Source organism: Ciconia boyciana, chromosome 6 (assembly GCF_034638445.1).
Source record: "Ciconia boyciana chromosome 6, ASM3463844v1, whole genome shotgun sequence".
NCBI lineage: Eukaryota > Metazoa > Chordata > Aves > Ciconiiformes > Ciconiidae > Ciconia > Ciconia boyciana.
The window spans coordinates 30251424-30269395 of NC_132939.1; the positions used below are offsets into that span (position 1 = coordinate 30251424).

A 17972-nucleotide genomic window follows, 5' to 3' on the forward strand; every position below is an offset into this window, starting at 1 on the left:
ATAAATGAGACTGTTCACCAGGACTGGGGCTCTGAGACTTGCTCCCACAGTGTCAGTGGCCAAAAAGCTCTCATTTTCACGAATAATATTTGCAATCCACATCAGAGACAGCCCTTGAGGGAGAGTGGGACCGTGGCTTGCTTTGTACCCCTGCAATCTGTCTCTGAGACATTCCTTTATCCACGATGCTCACAGCAAACATTTGGTATGCTCTTACGCTCTTTGCAGAGATAACAACAGTTTTGTTTCCTGGAACAAGGAATACACTGTGAACCTGGAGCATATTACTGAAATGCCTGAATATGTGGAACAAGGCAGAATTTTCATTTTGCAAAGAAGCCTTTATTGTCCAGTATTGTATACACGAAATACTTGCATGTAAATAACATTTCTTCAGAGCTGGAGGTGGCATGAGTTTATGGCCAAAAACTGTGCTTATTTTTTCACAACAGGGATTTCAGGTTTAAATGGAGACAATTCCCAGGGTTATATGCAGAGCACATAGCACTGTATTTCTGATTACGACTAGTGAAACTACCATAGAACGAAAAAAACCAGCAGAAGTGCGTATTCGTTCAAAACCTAAACAGTTTCAGATGTTAATATTTATGCTCTGATCTTTAGGCTTGCAACATTAGGCTACAGTTGCACAAAAAGGTAAGGTTTGGTTTGACATCATAAATGACAAAAGTGTTGGCAAAAGTCATTGTGAACCAATTTGTAAAGATAATTTGTCATTGTTTCTTGCCAAAGTGAAAATCCTCAGAGTGTCATTTTGCACCAAGCCAAACATGTTATTTGACTGTAAATGAAACCTGTTATTTTCAGGTTGGGTTCCCTGGGCTGACGAGGTAGGCGGTCTATTACAAAGAAGCTATGTTTCAAAACAAAGACATTTTGTAGAATATTAACATGAAATGTTTCAACTTACCCAAGCATTTTCCCCGGTTTATTTTAGCCCCAGATTATGACATTCACTGAATAGACTGTTTGTTCAAAATTTTCCCAGTTGTCATTAGGACACAAAACTTATTAATAAAAAAGTGTATTTTCAATTTGACTTGCTCCTGGAATGCAAATGTTGTTATGGATTTATATTTTTTACAGCTCACCCTCAGCACTTTCAACAGTTCAGAAAATACCCTTTCCATAAAAGGGTAAATGAAGAAGGTTTAAAAATGCAAACCCACAACAAATGTGCTTGGTGGTTTTGTGCTAGATCCCATGGTGGGTCTGTTCAGATTGTTTTAAGATGGTCTTAGTTGTTGCAGACCACTAACTCACTCCTGCTTATCTGTACAGTTTGAACAGGCAGAACTAAGCAAATAAGCATTTTTGTTGATGAGCATATGTCTTAAACTTTTTAAACAAATTGCATTGAGTAAAACAACAAGTCTTCATTGTCTAGTGGAAGTAAAATATTCCCATTTCAAGCACTTTTTCTTTTTAATTTAAGAAAGGAAGTTTACTATGAGAAGTAACTCAACTGGGAAAAATATTCCAGGGTGTTTTATTTTGAAAGCTTCAAAATAAAATGTTGACTTTTTTTATATACTGTCTCAACACAAAACAATCAAAACTGAAATAAATTCACAGGAAATTTTGATGTGCTCAAATTATACCTTTGGCTTTAAAAAATTTTTTACGTGAAAAATCTTACGCCACTTCCTCCTAAGTTGCTCCTTCCCATCTACATATGATTCATTCACAGCCCAAGAGAGCCCAGGAGGTGGATGCGATTCATGGGGCTGGCTGTGTGCACACGCTTGTCCCTCTTACATTTCCAACCTCAGCAGCTGCTCTTCAGGACACTTGCAAAACAGAGTTGACCCAGGGATCCAATGCCAGCTTCCAGTCGTGTCTCAGATTTTCTTCATTTTCCAGGGTTGGATGCATCTTGTGTTCCATGAAGAAGAATTGTGGGGAGCAGAAGTTTATACTCCCCTCTTACAGCCTGTAGGTGTGTTGGCTGGGTTGTATTACTGTAGCACCATGGTGGTAAAAAATTATTTTCCTGTATGTCATACATTATAATAAGTTAGGCTTAAAACAACACTATTTTAAAAATCTAACAAGGATTTTAGGTAAAGAGTGTTCTACAGACAACCTTATTTTAGGGAACAAAGCATATGTAAACATTTCCCAGGCAATGTCTGTGCCTATAGAGGCCAATTCTTGGGAATGGAAAAAAAAAAAAAACAAACCACTGAGCCACCTGGGGTAGTTTCTTTCTGTAGTGCAGAACGGCCAGTGTTCAAAAAGCTACGTCCCTTCTGTGTCCTAGAGCATTAAAAACTCCTCTGAGAAGACAGGGCCAGTTGGACAGGCGATTAGCACATGTTTTGCCTTCTCCTTTGCATCGCTATCTGCAAGGCGTGCATAATCATCTGTGAGTTGTTCAGGACATTGTATTCACTGAGGTTCAGCAGCCGGTGGTAATTCTCATCGGTATACCTGACCGAGAACATGCAGTAGGGGGAAAAGCGACTGGTCAAATCAAGTTGTCCTCCCTCCATCTCTGAGCAACAGCGCTTGACACCTGGAGAGGAAGAGAAGTTGCTGCTGTGACACGGTGTTTATCTATCTCAGCCAGTGACAAGCTGTCCACAGCAGTCCGAAGAGGGGGACTTTTCTCCGGAAGAAAGTTCATAGGGTTTAAATGCACAAATAATGCAGGTCATGTATCCCCACCCCTAGCCAAGAGAACGTCGTGTGCCTGAAGTGATGATGGCAGAAGGGAGAAGTGAGGGATGGCATTGTAATGGTCATCTACAGCTTACTCATAAACATCTGTCTCATTAAAGCCATGGATCAGTCAAGGATATCAGCCTGAAAGGGCACTCCAATAGCCACTGTCGGTGCACTGCAGGTCTTATCCTGAGCAGCTGGGACCTCTACGAACCCCAGCTGAGGGAAGGGAGTTGCTCGTAACAGAATAGAATTTAAGTGAGAAAGGGGTAATAGAAACATATGGAAACTTAAAGTTCCTGGAATCCCAAATGCAGTCCCAGGGGGCCTGCCACCAGGATCTATCTCTGTCTTTCCATTTCTTGTGTCTCCAAAATTCTACAAAAGCAGAATTTTAGACTTTACCTCCCTGCTACCAAGGAGTGAAGCAAATGCATCCTAGTAACTGGCAGTAAAGGAGAGGAATACAAAGCAGGTGGCCTGGCAGAAAAAGAATGACAGGCCCTGAGCACAGCACAGCGAGCAAAATGACCCCTGGGCTGATGCTGTACCAAAAGGAGACACACTGATCTTGACACTGCAGGAGTTCAGCCTGAAAGCCAGGTTCTTGCTCCCCCACCATTCATACATGATACTATGCCTCTTCAAGTGTAGAATGAAATCCCTGGACAACAGACAATATATGCAGGGGAAAATAATCTGTGAGAGCCAGGAAAAAAGTTTTACAATTAGCTAGCAACACTTTATGTTGCAAGTGGGAGAGAGATGAAGATAAACACCATCCAGAAGACAAGGGCTGTGTCTGTCCTCTAGGGCCACAAGGATGACATGAATGAACATAGTAGCTTTGGCAGGGATGGGGAAAACAAGTTTAATTAGCTAAAGTGCTCCCCCATGAACCCAGCCAGCAAAGATAGCCAGCAGCAGAGAAAAAGGCTCTGCCTGAGTCAGGGAAGCAGGTAGTGGTGTCTTTTGTTTAACGCTTTGTCACTACTTATAACTTACCCGGTGCTTTGTACTCTTGGAAGGTATCATTCACAAGGGGAAGAAAAATCACGATCGGACATCCTGGCAAATCTGAATCTTGGAAGAGGTAGCACTCCTTCAGATTTTTCTTATCTTCATCAGTCAAAGAAATTTTGGGGAATGGGATTTTCTGGTCTGAGTAGTATTTGTACGCCTTATCTAGAGACTGGAGTATCACAGAAATGGTCAGCATTGGAATTCATCTTGACTGTCTTAAAGCCCCCATATTGTTACTTAGTATTAAGGTTTAGTGACTGAGATCCATCGGGTGAGTTCCTTCTTATCAAGGGTTACTCTACACATAATTACCACACATAGTAACCAGAATGCTAATCACAAGCTGTAAACACAATTTCAGAGTTAGAGAATTCATCCAGGACTCTGCTTTTTTAAAAATGGAAGCAATTTGCAGAAGTTTAGGGTAAAGCATGTAGTTTTAGTAAATGAAAGAGCCTGTGTTTAATATATTGTATAGAATTAATTAGAAAAGAAAACCACAGCAAGAAAATGTTTAAAGTATCTTCTTATGTGCTTGGAAGCCAGGAGATAAGAAAGTTAAGTTTGAATATGCAATTATGTCTCTGCCTGTGCAGGCATTATGACACAGTGTTAATTGAGATGATTGATATTTTACTGAGAAAGTCTGAAGTACTAGGCTATACTGTACCTTTTTGCTGAAATGTTTAATACAATATCATGTCCTACTATGTACTGTGTTATTTACTTGGCACCATCTAATAGTGGACACTATCAAATAGGAAACAGTTTCTACTAAAGTGCTTAAAATTGCAGCAGCCTTTCTTCATAAAATTAATCTCTACAATGTAGAAGGCTGAAATGAAACTTTATTGCATGTATGTCTCATGCATCATATGGCTTATTAACAGTAGCACAGCTGTTCTCATTCAAAAAATTATTCCACTTAAGCAGGCCAAGATGCTTAATAGCGAGTGTCTAACTAACCTCAGTTTCTGAGATATAAAGACTCAAACCTTTTCTGCAAGGCCTTATAGACAGCTAATTAACTTTATCTCCATGAAACTGGAGTTTCTGCAGGAAGATGCTTGTCATTGAATTTTCCTAGTAGTATCTTATTTGTCAGCCCAGAAATGATCTGCCTCTGACTATCCACTTAACCCCTTTTATATTCTAACTTAAGTCAGGAGAAATTGCTTCTGCATCTTTATGCATATTCCTGTGCAGGGTCTGGAAACCTGCTTGATTCAGCATAAAGCAGAAGAGGCTCTTCCCATCATTCTAGAAGAGACCATGCTGATGTCCTCTTGAATAATTCAACATGTTCATCAACCAGCAAGAGAGATTCCAGCAGTGGCAGGAAGAAATAGGAACAATATTAATCATAGAATCATAGAATAGTTTAGTTTGGAAAAGACCTTTAAGATCATTGAGTCCAGCTGTTAACCTAGGACTGCCAAGTCCACCACTAAACCATGTCCCTAAGCACCACATCTACACGTCTTTTAAATACTTCCAGGGATGGTGACTCAACCACTCCCCTAGGCAGCCTGTTCCAATGCTTGACAACCCTTTCAGTGAAGAAATTTTTCCTAATAACCAATCTAAACCTCCCCTGGCACAACTTGAGGCCATTTCCTCTTGTCCTATCACTTGTTACCTGGGAGAAGAGACCGACCCCCACCTCTCTACAGCCTCCTTTCAGGTAGTTGTAGAGAGCGATAAGGTCTCTCCTGAGCCTCCTTTTCTCCAGGCTAAACAACCCCAGTTCCCTCAGCCGCTCCTCATCAGACTTGAGCTCTAGACCCTTCACCAGCTTTGTTGCCCTTCTCTGGACACGCTCCAGCACCTCAATGTCTCTCTTGTAGTGAGGGGCTCAAAACTGAACACAGTATTCGAGGTGTGGCCTCACCAGTGCCGAGTACAGGGGCACGATCACTTCCCTAGTCCTGCTGGCCACACTATTCCTGATACAAACCAGGATGCTATTGGCCTTCTTGGCCACCTGGGCACACTGCTGGCTCATATTCAGGCGGCTATTGACCAACACTCCCAGGTCCTTCTCTGCTGGGCAGCTTTCCAGCCACTCTTCCCCAAGCCTGTAGCGTTGCATGGGGTTGCTGTGGCCCAAGTGCAGGACCTGGCACTGAGCCTTGTTGAACCTCATACAGTTGGCCTTGGCCCATCGATCCAGCCTGTCCAGGTCCCTCTGTAGAGCCTTCCTACCCTCAAGCAGATCAACACTGCTGCCCAACTTGGTGTTGTCTGCAAACTTACTGAGGGTGCGCTCAATCCCCTTGTCCAGATCATTGATAACGATATTAAACAGAACTGGCCCCAGTACTGAGCCCTGTGAACACCACTTGTGATCACTACAGTGAAAAATGTAGGGGAATGCAGTAGTTAAAAACTGAACAGCTGAAATAACTAGCAGTTCTAGGTGCTAAAGGCTAGGCATTTACAAGCAAAAGGAGAAACAAGACATGGTAACAAGATCCTCCTCACCGACGTATGTGATCCAGTAGTATAACTTAAATATATGATGACATCCACTTCCCTCTGTGGCCTTAAAAGTGGTGCACTGCTGGTATTGATGAAAAATCCAGCATCTATCATGCCCAGGTGATCGGGATTTTGCATCAGCTGGTTGGGACGTGAGTCTAACACAGTGTCTAAAAGGAAAAAGAAATTATCTGTAGGTATTTTGACTGGAAAAAGAAATGCAAGGTGGGACCATCCCAGAGGCCTGGTTTAATTTAATTGCCACACTACTGGATTGTCAAATAGGCATGGGAGGGACTGTAAAACACCACCTAAGTTCCTGTTCTGAAAAATCTTCTATGTTGAGATTCCAGGCAATATATTCAGTAACTTGTCATACTCATTAGTGCCAATAAGCCACTTCTAATACTTAACCTAGTTCTGCCTTGCTTCATTTCAGCCATTGTTTCATCTTTTCTCCATCATTGTTTTGGAGAACAAAATATTCTCAAACCTTTTTACATTCAGATTTATGCCTCCTCAAGTCCTGTCTTCTTTGGACTACAAAGCCCCATTCCTTTCCAGCTTTCTCTTGTAGGACATATTTTCTGGGATATTCCAGTTGTATCTGAAGTTAGAGGCACAGTCTTGCCAAATTAAACTTTCTCCCATGTTCACTCTGCTCTTTGCTACTTTAAATTCAGTTCTGTAGGCTGCAAGCCTACCCTCTCAGTCTGGACCACAGAGATCTCAGCTAAAGCACATAAACACGTGTTTATATTTAAAAATAGTCTGGCAACACTGAAGTCTTAGCCTCTTCTCTCCATTCAGAAAATAAATGTTCTTTCAGGAGATTTATTTTCCCCTGCCAAGCCTGACAGGGTTCTTTCCTAAATTCCCCACCCCAAAACCACCTGAAAATGATGCCTGTTAAATATTGGTCCCCATTACCTTTCCATCGACAGAAATGCTCATTCTCCAGGTAGTTGTTATGCAGCTGGTAGCCCTTCAGGAAATTGTGGTGCTGGGCGACAGAGAAGCGGTCAGTCAATGCTCCCCGAAGGGCGCTGGACAGGGGACCAGGAGGAGTGTACATGCGAGTCCTCAGCTCATGGGGTCTTGTAGGCAACACCGGGTCTTCATCTAGAGGAGGGGGGAAAAAAATCGGTGAACTCTTTGTTAATTGATGTTCATTTCTGGTTGTCCTGGTGTGTAGGAGATAGGGATTGTTCTGGGATGATTCACTAAACACTCAAAAACTATTCCGAAAGAGAGGAGTGGCTGCTGGACAAAGTTCTGCTGATGGTCTTAAGCTTTGGCCTGAAGATAGTTCATCAGAAGCAGTCTTTAGTCCTGGAAAAGGGACACCTTAAGGGAACTAAGCAATTCAGAGAATGTCCTGGCAGAAGGAAAGTTGCATATCCTCACAGGAAGATATCATGAAACAGAGGCAAGCACGGAGAAAATGGGACTGAAGCATATGCTCCCACTCAGTCAGATGGGCAACAACAGGGCACCACGGAGTCTATTGCAACAGCGGCAGCTTCTACCTGATAATCACCCATGGCCACATGAGCATATGCTTAATCAGTAGAATGAGAGCATCCAGGGAAGACCTGGGGCATACATTCATATTTAGAAACTACAGGTAGTTTTCAGGGTGACTACATGGCAGCATATGTGGGTGAAAAGTAGAAATGGCAAAAGGTGTGGTTTCTTGAAATCACAACCTGCTTTGCCAGACCAAGTGGCTGACGGTGCAACAGGAGAGACCTGGTGGTTTCTGTGATTGCACAGATGTATTTCTTTATTTTCAGGATGTCCGTAATTATAGTTACTATCATATTAAATGATTTAGCAATAAAACCTTGGTTTCTATATTGCTTCAGAAAATACCCTCTGGGCCTCATTTATCTTTGTGCCAGGATGAATCCAATGCAGTAATTACTGTACTGAGTAATAAAATAAAAACCCAGGAAATATTGATTAACCAATTGATATTCAGGTTTATTCTCTGCACAGGCAGTAAAAATAACCTTATTCTTTGCTGCTGGTTCTTGGTTCTGTACAGCTGAGTGAGAATGGGCAATGCCAAAACACTTCGTGAGAAATGTGCGACCCCTCTAAAACTTCCTCTTAAGGACAGAGCCTTTTAATCAGTAGTGTTTTAGTAAGTCTAGTAATTACAGCAGCATTTCCTTGATTACCGTCTTCCTCTTAGTCTTTATGGTGGGAGGGGAAATTGCTATCTCTTAGGAGGATCCTATGATGCTGGCTTCAACATAGTTGACAGGATGATGCCAAAAGGCATCCAGAAAACTAAGTCACCATAAATGAAAGGCTTAATAATTTCTTACCAACTTCTTCTATTCTGTCTTGTGTCCATCTCTTCCAGAAGTCCTCTGAACTGTGGGACAGTCCCCATATTTGTAATAGGTTCACAGAAAATATACTGCTCCACATACCTGTAAAAGGAAGTAATGAACACAAGGACCCATTCTAACAAGAAACTGCCTTTTTCCTTCTATTTTGATCTCCTGGATTAACTTTTGAATGGGCTTAATTAAATTATTTCTAAACTTTTGGGCTGTTAAATTCCTCTTAACTTTCTATGGCATTGGTTGAGGTCATGCTGCTGTCAATTCTGTGCCTAACCTATCACATGGCTCTGCCACACAGTAAAGAGAGAAGAATGGGAGAGAAGTAAAGGAGAAAAAAACCCACTTGCTCAAGAAGCGAAACAAGAGCTCAGATAACGCAGACGTCACAAAAACATCCTTTCCATCCCTGTCTTCCTTACTCCAGCTTCTCTTTTTCTGCACACGCTCTGGTCATCTTTCACACACCCTGAATTGTTTCACAGCATGAACAGGATGAACTGGCTCTTCAGCCATTCGGTTTGTAACAGAAGATCTCACACTGCAGCATGTAAAGGCTCACAGGTGCAGTGGGCTCCTGCTCCAATGTGCACTCTTTTCTCTATCCAGGATTGCCCCTCTCTGCCTCCCCACAGGGGCACTGGTGGCTTTGTTGACAAAACACAATGCCACCATTTCATCTGCTGTTGTAAATTTAAATATGTGTTCAAATTAGTCTACCACAATTGGACTTCTTAATTTTCACTGGGGCACAGAAACCAGTACAGCATACACAGGATGTGGAAAATTAATTTCCCAGCAGTGGACCAGGTAAAAAGGGCCAGCCTAAGAGGTAGTATTTTAAAGATACTCCTTGGGATTACGGACTATTTAGTATCACAGCCTGTTTACTGAAACTAAGGAGCTTCTAAGCAGCACGAGTGCAAGAGGTGACTGAAACCTAGTTCACAGGGCTCTGTGTTCACCTGCCAGTGATTCTGGCTCCTTGGCAAAGGGATGTTATTACTTTTACACACAACCCATCAGTACAAGTCAGGGACTGACAGGAGAGATTCAGAGACCCTTCGCTTCTGGTCTCATTTTTCATCCTGGGCAGCCTGCATCTTTAGTAAATGGGATTCTCTACATAGGGTTGAAGTTAAACCTCACAGTGGAAGCACAGCTGCAGGTTTCCTGCTGTCTCAAAATTTTCATAAGTTGGAGTGCATTCAGAGAGGAATCGGAAGAATAACCAAAGAAGTGGGAACTACTCCTTACAATGAAAGAATTAAGGAGCTTTATCTATTCCATCTATAAGACACAATGTTAAAAAGTTTGTGCATACCAAGACAGTGACAAGAAACTGAAAAAAGATGTAGGATTTTTTACTGTATTCTTTTGGACAAACTACCACACCCCCCCATTTCCTGGCAGACGATATCATAGCAGCATTCAGTATGTTAGACCAGAAATATCCACCCTCTGGGTAACAGCGCTGCACCCCTCCAAAGTGCCTCTGTACCAGGACAACACAATACATCACCTTGAAGGTAGCAGATCCGGGATTCGGGGAGCTTTTTTAACAAGCGTCCCATGAAGAACTCGCTTCCGAAATGTTCTGTGCGAACGAACGCGCCGTACTTCAGAAGTCCCACCTCGTAGGGGGTGAACTCCACCCACTCTGCAATACAGCCACAACAGGACACTCAGAGGGCTCTCGGCCGGGTGTGGAGAGAGGGGCAGCTAGGACATACATTGCTCTGCCTTCTCTTTGCTACGTTGCCTTTGCAGAGCCTCGCTTATAAATGACCGCCTGCAGGGCCAGGCAGCTGAGCTCAGACACTGTGACAACGGGGAGGCAGGAGCAGTCTACCACAGCCTGCTGTGTCCACAGCAAGTCTCCAGCTCTTACACACCCCATGTGCAGCTCTTACACACCCCATGTGGGTTCTACAGTGTGCACAAGGTTTCACTCTGCCCTTGCATTACACCACATCTAGGTGAAAGTACTTCCACTGTTATCAACACAGTTAATTTAACTTCCCTTGAATAATTTGGTTATGTACAAAGACAGGTACTCAGCTCTTCAGAAATTAGTTTTTTGTAAGAGGCCAATTATACTCTTTATGCGTGGTACTAAGGAAGACAGAACTAGTCCTTGACTTTCTCGAATATCCTCTCCAAGTGAAGTGCAGTTGTCTGATATAACTGCAGTGTGTGCAAAGACTGTGACAGAAAGGTCATGGACTATAATTTCCTTTTCGTTCAGAAGTGGTTCATTTTTTCACCTCAGACATAAAAAAATTGATCTGAATGTCTTCTCCGCCTCTTCTCCTCCTCCAGCTGCTTCTCCTCATGGAAGAAAATAACCAACACAATGAGCAAAGCAAAAGATTCAGTTGGGAGTAGGTTGGATGCTTTCCCAAACTTTATTATAACTATGTGGTCTTTCTTCATATTGAAACTATAACTGGGCATTGACAAAAAGCAGTATTTAATTCTCAGACAATTCCAATACTTCTTATTCTAGGTTGATCAGATAATATTTCAAAAATGGCCTTTCTGGCAGGATTTCAACTGTGTATCTAGACCGTGAAATGCTCATCTCAAAAAGCTCTTGTATTAAAATTGTAAAGCATGGAGGTGATGGTTATTTCTCCAAAAAGCAACTAACACACCAGGACTGTTTTCTCCAAGTGCTATGAAGCAGAGAAGAGTGAATCACAGGAATTCAGTTGCCAGTTTTAGCCCTACAGGATCTGAAACATCATCCTTACCTTTGAAATCATTGGTGCTGTAGTTGTCCCGGACGCAGACCGACACATAGATGGGCAGTGGGTTCTGGCCGTCACACAGTGCTTCTTGCTGCTCCGAAAGTTTGTGGGGGTCTTTCTGGTTTTGAAGAAAAATGCTTATGTGAGGAGAGATGGAAACGACGCATGATGAATTCGATGGCCCCAGCGCTGGAGGAGCTGGGCAGCTCTGCCCCCAGCACACAGGACGTGCCATGGCAGCTCCATCGCACAGGGCACTGCAGGCACCCACCTGCCAGTGACAGACCAGTCTCCCAGGGTCCGGCCTGACTTTGTGCACAGGTTCATAAAAAGATGAGGAGAGGGAAACCTACTTCTGCATACATGTCTGTACATACTAGAAAGTACTGCCCTGGCAAGTAGGAGAAGGGGCAAGCTGCCCCTTAGGTTGAGGAGCGCAGTGAGCAGTCCTTGCTCTCCTAGGGCTGAAGGAAGCCCTTGAGCATGTCAGCATTGAGTTTCCTTTCTTAGTACACAACAGCTATCACAGTCCAGCCTTGCAAGGGGACTGGAATTTGGCAGCAAATTATTTGCATCCTACCCAGTTTCTTTTCTGGAAAAGCATATTCTTATTGAAGAGATTTGTAAAAAACATAAAATCTCATGAACTGCTGACAAATTTAAGAACAGCTAGTTCTGGCAGATCAGAGAGAGGTTAATGGTTACATAGCAATAGTCAGCGCTACTCAAAGGGAAAGATGCTTGGCTCAATTGTGAGGGGGACCTCATCTAGCTGAGATTAAAAGAGATGCAACTATTCAGCTTATACTTTTGTTTAATATGTAGTATTCCTCTTTGTATGTATTTATTTTCTGTTTACATATATATAATACTATATATGTACTTATATAAAAATAAATAAATAAAACTAAATGAATGGCTCAATGACTGCAGCATTTCTGCCCCCACTGGAGGACACTTCTGTTCAATCCTCAACCACTTGTCCCTTCCACTTCCCAAGTGCCAAAGCACACATCCTTGAACTGTGGTCCAGTTGGAGAGAAGAGGGAGTGGACTGCTGTACTGTAGGGGTAGAAACCACTTCAAGTAATAGAAAAGCAAATTTGTTATTGCTTGTAAAAATTAATATCACTTAAACCAGCTACTGCCTGAGAAGTCCTTCTCACCAAAAGTAAAACGTGCACTTGCTTCCAGTGTACCTGCAGATCAAGTTACCTGCAAGTGGATGCAAATCACCAAGCACTCTAGCTGTTTCATGCTTGCTTCGGATAGTTTTCACACTGTTGAGATTATTGTGCTTTGCATCTTGAACTCTTTTTGCATGAGTAATCTGCATCTTTGGCAGACTGCCCGAGATTGCCTCCACTTCTATTTAAATACCAGCCAGAGTTCAAATGGCTGCATTCACAGACTAATTTATTAACATATAGGATGCATTTCTCCCTAGGCAGACTATTAAAGGAAATGTAAAAAATCTGAGAGTTTGTTGACTTGGAGAACTCCACTCAGTTTTGAGGTACATTCTCTGAAATGATGGGCTAGTTTCCTCACCATTCACTAAGAGAAAAATGTCTGGTTCTCTAAGAAATGGAATATACATCATACCCCATCATTTAGTAAGTACTCAATCATGAGCCCCCAAAGATCTATAAATGATGTCCTGTATCCCTCTTCTTTCCGCTGACAAAGCTGTTTGTTGTAGTACTTCATGCGATCTACAGAGAAACAGCCCATCTTGCATTTGGTTGCTTGCTTCTGGGCTTCACCAATATGCGAGTCTAGGTCCTTCTGCGACCAGTAAGCATCTCTGTATAAGTTGGCCATGGTCCTGGAGAAAGATAATACAGACAGCAAAAGTCAAAAGGAGCAAGAAAATACTTGAAATTTTGTGCCTTTGGGGGCAGAGGTTTACATTTAGTGATTCACTTCTGCTAATATATACTCTGGTTTTGCTGTTCCATCCAGCAGAGTGAACACTCCAGAGTTTGTATGACTGTTTTAAAGATGGCCCTGAAGGATAAGGTATTTTTTTTATGTTCTTGACTTTTTTTTTTTTTACACAGAACTGGCAGCAGCTTAAGGGATAAAATTGCCAGGTGTGAACACAGGTACATTTCTGAAGCACAAATTAGGCAGAAAATTATAATAAATTTTCTTTGCCTATTTTCTAGAACCATAAAGCAGTTCACACCAGCTGCTGTCTTTTCTCTTTGTATCACTTAGTGTTAATCTTATGGTATCACTATGCTTTATTTTAATGCCATCCTCTATTTTACCAACCTTCCCTACATGGGACCATCAGATGTTGGACAGTTGTAGGTCCTGTGAGCAGGATAACGCTGCCCAGGGAAACTCAGTCCTTTCCCAAACTGACAGGTTGCAGGGGTAAGTGTGCACTGTCCTGCAGTTTTCTCTGCTTGACCAGCTAGAAAGCAGAGCCAGTCTCAGAAGTTACTGGGAACAACAACAACTGGGACATCAGTGGAGGGAGGAAGAGGCATGATGCTATTGGAATCCACAGTTACATCCACAGTAACTACTTACTTAGAAACCATTTTGACAAGTCTAATTGTCATAATCATATTTAACTGCTGCAAATGTGGAGTTGAAAAGCACAGTAAAGAACTGGTAATAAAAAATCGGTGCATCAGATCAAGCTAATATTTAATGGCCTGTTACTGAGAAACAGCTTGTTTCTACAATGTTTGAAGAAAATATCCTGATTTCGTCTGCTTTCAGAAGCTCCTCTCTGCAGCAGCGTCACCCTCAAAAGGCCTGGTCAGGCCTCCTGCATGAGCTGGCTTACCACGTGGTGCCGGACAGCCCACTGATGTATGTTACACAGTCCAGGAGATTTAATTTCTTGAGTCCCATGAGGCTGCCATATAGTCCTGTCATTGACTTCAGTCCTCCGCCTGTCGTGATGATAGCCACAACGGGGACCTGTTGGGCAGAGGAGGATGGGACATTCACACCGACAGCATTCAACATGGCATCCCGGACTGCAATGGGGTCTGGCCACCACACCCAGCCCAGGTCCTGATCTCAAAGCCCGGGTCCCTTTTCGGAAGGAAAGGCTCCAAAACCAAGCAATGACTGCTACTGCTGCTTCCCTTTGGATAAACATGGGTTCAGAGATTAATCCAAACCTGGGTTCTTGCCCATCTCTAGGGCAAACGGGCACAGATGAACAAGAAGAAACCCTTCTGTGGAGGCAACAATGTATTTTCTCTACATTTCCCACTCCTTTGCCACTTTTTTCTTATTTCACACATCTACTACTACTGTATGAAAATGCACATGCCAGCCCCATGAAGAAATACACTCAGTTCACAGCCAGTGTTGTTAAGCTACCCTCATCAATGCTGTTATTCTTCAGTGTTGTGATGTTACTTTAAAATAAATTATATTTATTTTAAGGAATTTCAAAACTGCAAAAAAGGGAAGGTATTGTAAGTAGCACTCAGAGATGTTTATCCTGAACTCTTACAAAATTATAACATCTGAACAAGGGAAAAAATCTTTGCTATGTAATGTATTCAATATCCACACAGTATTTCTGAAACAAGCCAGTTATAGCATTGGATGGCAGGGATGAACACACACTGTTCATCTGACAAATTCCAAATTGACAGTCATGAAGGATGCAATTACTACAAATAGTATTTCTTGTAATAACAAACCTTGGCAGCAGAAGCAAATGTACTTAAGACACATGGACAAGCTGGTACCCACACAACAGATACATGTGGCCCATTTTGCTGACCACTCATCTAGAAGAGTACGTGAAGGCACTAGAAATTCAAGATCTATCCCTCCCAACACACACGTACTTCATGATCCTGCAGATCCTGTTGTAGGTGAAAAACATTTTTCAGAGCACTTGCTACATATCTCTTTCTTTTCCCCAGGAAAGCCATCTCCTCTGAACATAAGTCAAACCCAAAGCGCATGTCCAGGTCTTGGTGGCACGAACAATTACTAAGATAAAAACAGGCACATATTGTACATATTAACACACCCATATCAATCAATCTTAGGTCTTCGATCAAAGATAGTCTACAGCACCCTTCCCTTCAAACAGGGTGATGCGATGTGACAGGAACAAGAGAGAATATTCTATTTTTTAAAGTAAGAAAACTTATTTCAATTAGTAAGCTTAACCAGTGGCATTACACCCCGTTATTACTAATTGATGAACAAACAATGTACAGTATTTACAAATGAAACAAAATATTTTAAGTAATAAATAAAAATAAAAGAATTACAAGTTTAGAAAATCTGTGCAAATGGTCAAAAGTGAGTGTATTGATTCCCATTTCACGGGATATTTTCGCATTCTAAACCTAAAATAAAACCCAGTTTTCAAATGTTGGCATTGCCAACGTGAAGGAGAATTCATTTTGAGCAACTTGAGTGGGAACGCGTCCCCCTCTAGCGGTGAGCATCGCTGGGGAGGAAACCCACCCACGCGCCTGCCAGGCACGGGTGGCCGTGTAACCCTGCTCGCCGGAGGGATGACCTCGGTGACATCCAGCCCCTGGGTGGATGGAGATGCATCCCTGAGTTTGGTGGGGCAGGATTTCACCCCTGCTGCTCTGACCTGTCTGCACTTGCACAAGCTGTCTCACGGGTCAACGCTGGCAGTTGGTTTTCATGTCAACCTTGACTCAAAAATTGTAAAGCATAATATTCCTCAGAAGAAGATATAATTTGCATGAGTTTTGAAATTTAATAAGTCATTCCTTAAAACTCCACTGTTGTAGCTTATTTCCCTGGGCATTTGTGCTGTTCCGCTCACTAACCTCCCGCCTGTCTCTTCGTGCCCTGCGCCTACAAGACATCAATGGGCAAGAGATCTGGCATGGTGTCTTCATGCCAGAGCTACCCATGGACTCCCTGGCTGGCCAGCTAGCCCTGGCCAGGCATTGTAAAATGGCAGGGGTTTGCTTTTTATTTCAGTGACAGAACTTCTCTCTTCTACTGAGTCCATAATTTCAATGAAACTAGTAATGAAATTTATTTATGAGATTTCTCCACCGTCAGGTTTGGATAAAATCACCCAAATGATTACAACTGCATTTGTAAATGAAGACACTCAAGGGGAATTGAGTTAGATGGAGCTGCAAAAGCCAGTTTCCATTGTAAATCAAGTTACAAACAAACTGCTTTTAAAGTTCTCTGAAAGTAAAATAAATAAACAGGAAGCATTTTTCCTGTCCTGGAATAACGCTGGATTTCCTGTTGTCATTGATCACTTGCCTTTCTGAAAGGAATGATAGAAAACTCTGTTTTTCTGCAAAAAAGATTCGTTTGCCCAGTTTTGTGTGTAACATAGAGCTATGGATAACGTGAAATATCTTCATGTTTACTGATGAGTATTAATGAGCATGTCTATAGATGTCAAATCACTAGCCACATTGTCTACCTTAGTTACTACTCAATATGCAGTATAACTGGACTTAATAGAATATGAGGTTTATCGCTACTGAATACTGACAGTTAAGAAAAAAAATGATGTTCATAATTTCTGATCAAGTTTAATGTTTACTCCTGTCTGTTCTGTTTTCTTAGCTTTGTTCTTTTTGTGAATTTCAGAGACTGACCTTGATAAAAAATATTATTCTGTGGTCAGAAGGGAAGGGATAAAGTGATAAAATAAATACATGTTTATCAACATTTATTAATTAAAGCCAAATCTTCCTAAGGCTAATTACTTCTAATATACTGTGCATGTATTTTATGTTTCATTAAAAGCATGTTCTAGTTCTCAGACTGAGAATGCCTGCTTGTGTCATTTCCATGTGTCTAAAACAATATCAAAATCAATAACCCAAGTCTTTAGGAATAGAGGAAGATCTCTTACCAGCTTTGTGCTCTCACGTTCAGGTCAAATCTTTTCTCCTGTAAAACAAGAGTGTGTACTGTAATTTTTTAATTTTCATTTTAAAATTTCTTTTTTCCCTTTCTGTCTTGGGGTCAGAGCTTGATTTAAACTCCAGCAAGGTCTGGCAATCACAAAGTTAAATGTCTGAGATCTCAGCATATATTTCCAAAAGCATTCATTTATCATTAGTGGAACACCCCTACCCACAGATCCCAAACGCTTCCAGGCTGCAGAAACCATTAACAAACTTGCTATAGGAGGTTCCTGAGACTTATGCAGTAGGTCCCATTTCCCATGTTATTCACAAGCTTTCTGCAGCATCCTGAAATATCATTTTTTGGTATGTTTCTCATTCTTTATGGTCTAACACACAGCAGGTCTTTGACATCCTGGACACAGTCTCACAGTGAAGAGCCTGCAAGTCTGCATTTGCTTCTGCCAAGACTTCATCCTGTCTTAAAATCATTATTGCAACCTTCATATTAACTGACAAAAAGTGCTCTGTTCTGAGAGGATGTTTTAATGGCCCTGAAATCTGATGTTGTCCTACTTCTTCACAACATAACAACTAATATTTGTACAAGAGTGTCCCTAATCATCTGGACATCTGTAGATGTTTCTTAGAAGAAACATATTTTTTTATAGTAAGGATCTTTTTCTTCTACTAATTCCATTCAAAATTATACAGCACATACATCTATTTCAAGGAATATTCTCATTACATTCTTTAAAATCCATACAGTATGTCTAATATTTTCAATATATTTTAATATATTGTCCTTT

At 41.7% G+C, this 17972-nt stretch overlaps 1 protein-coding gene across 1 annotated transcript in view; it reads right to left on the reverse strand.

The window, feature by feature from the left end:
• Nucleotides 1-2330: 2330 nt before the first annotated feature.
• Nucleotides 2331-17972, reverse strand: part of LOC140652931 (cytosolic phospholipase A2 epsilon-like) — a 36784-nt gene continuing 21142 nt past the window's right edge. The window contains exons 11-21 of the mRNA XM_072864374.1: nt 17169-17206; nt 15136-15283; nt 14109-14245; nt 12908-13130; nt 11306-11420; nt 10072-10209; nt 8529-8636; nt 7123-7314; nt 6196-6362; nt 3694-3880; nt 2331-2539 (exon numbers count right to left, since the gene is read on the reverse strand). Of these exons, the coding sequence (XP_072720475.1) occupies nt 2331-2539; nt 3694-3880; nt 6196-6362; nt 7123-7314; nt 8529-8636; nt 10072-10209; nt 11306-11420; nt 12908-13130; nt 14109-14245; nt 15136-15283; nt 17169-17206 (1662 nt within the window). The remainder of the gene's footprint in view (nt 2540-3693; nt 3881-6195; nt 6363-7122; nt 7315-8528; nt 8637-10071; nt 10210-11305; nt 11421-12907; nt 13131-14108; nt 14246-15135; nt 15284-17168; nt 17207-17972) is intronic.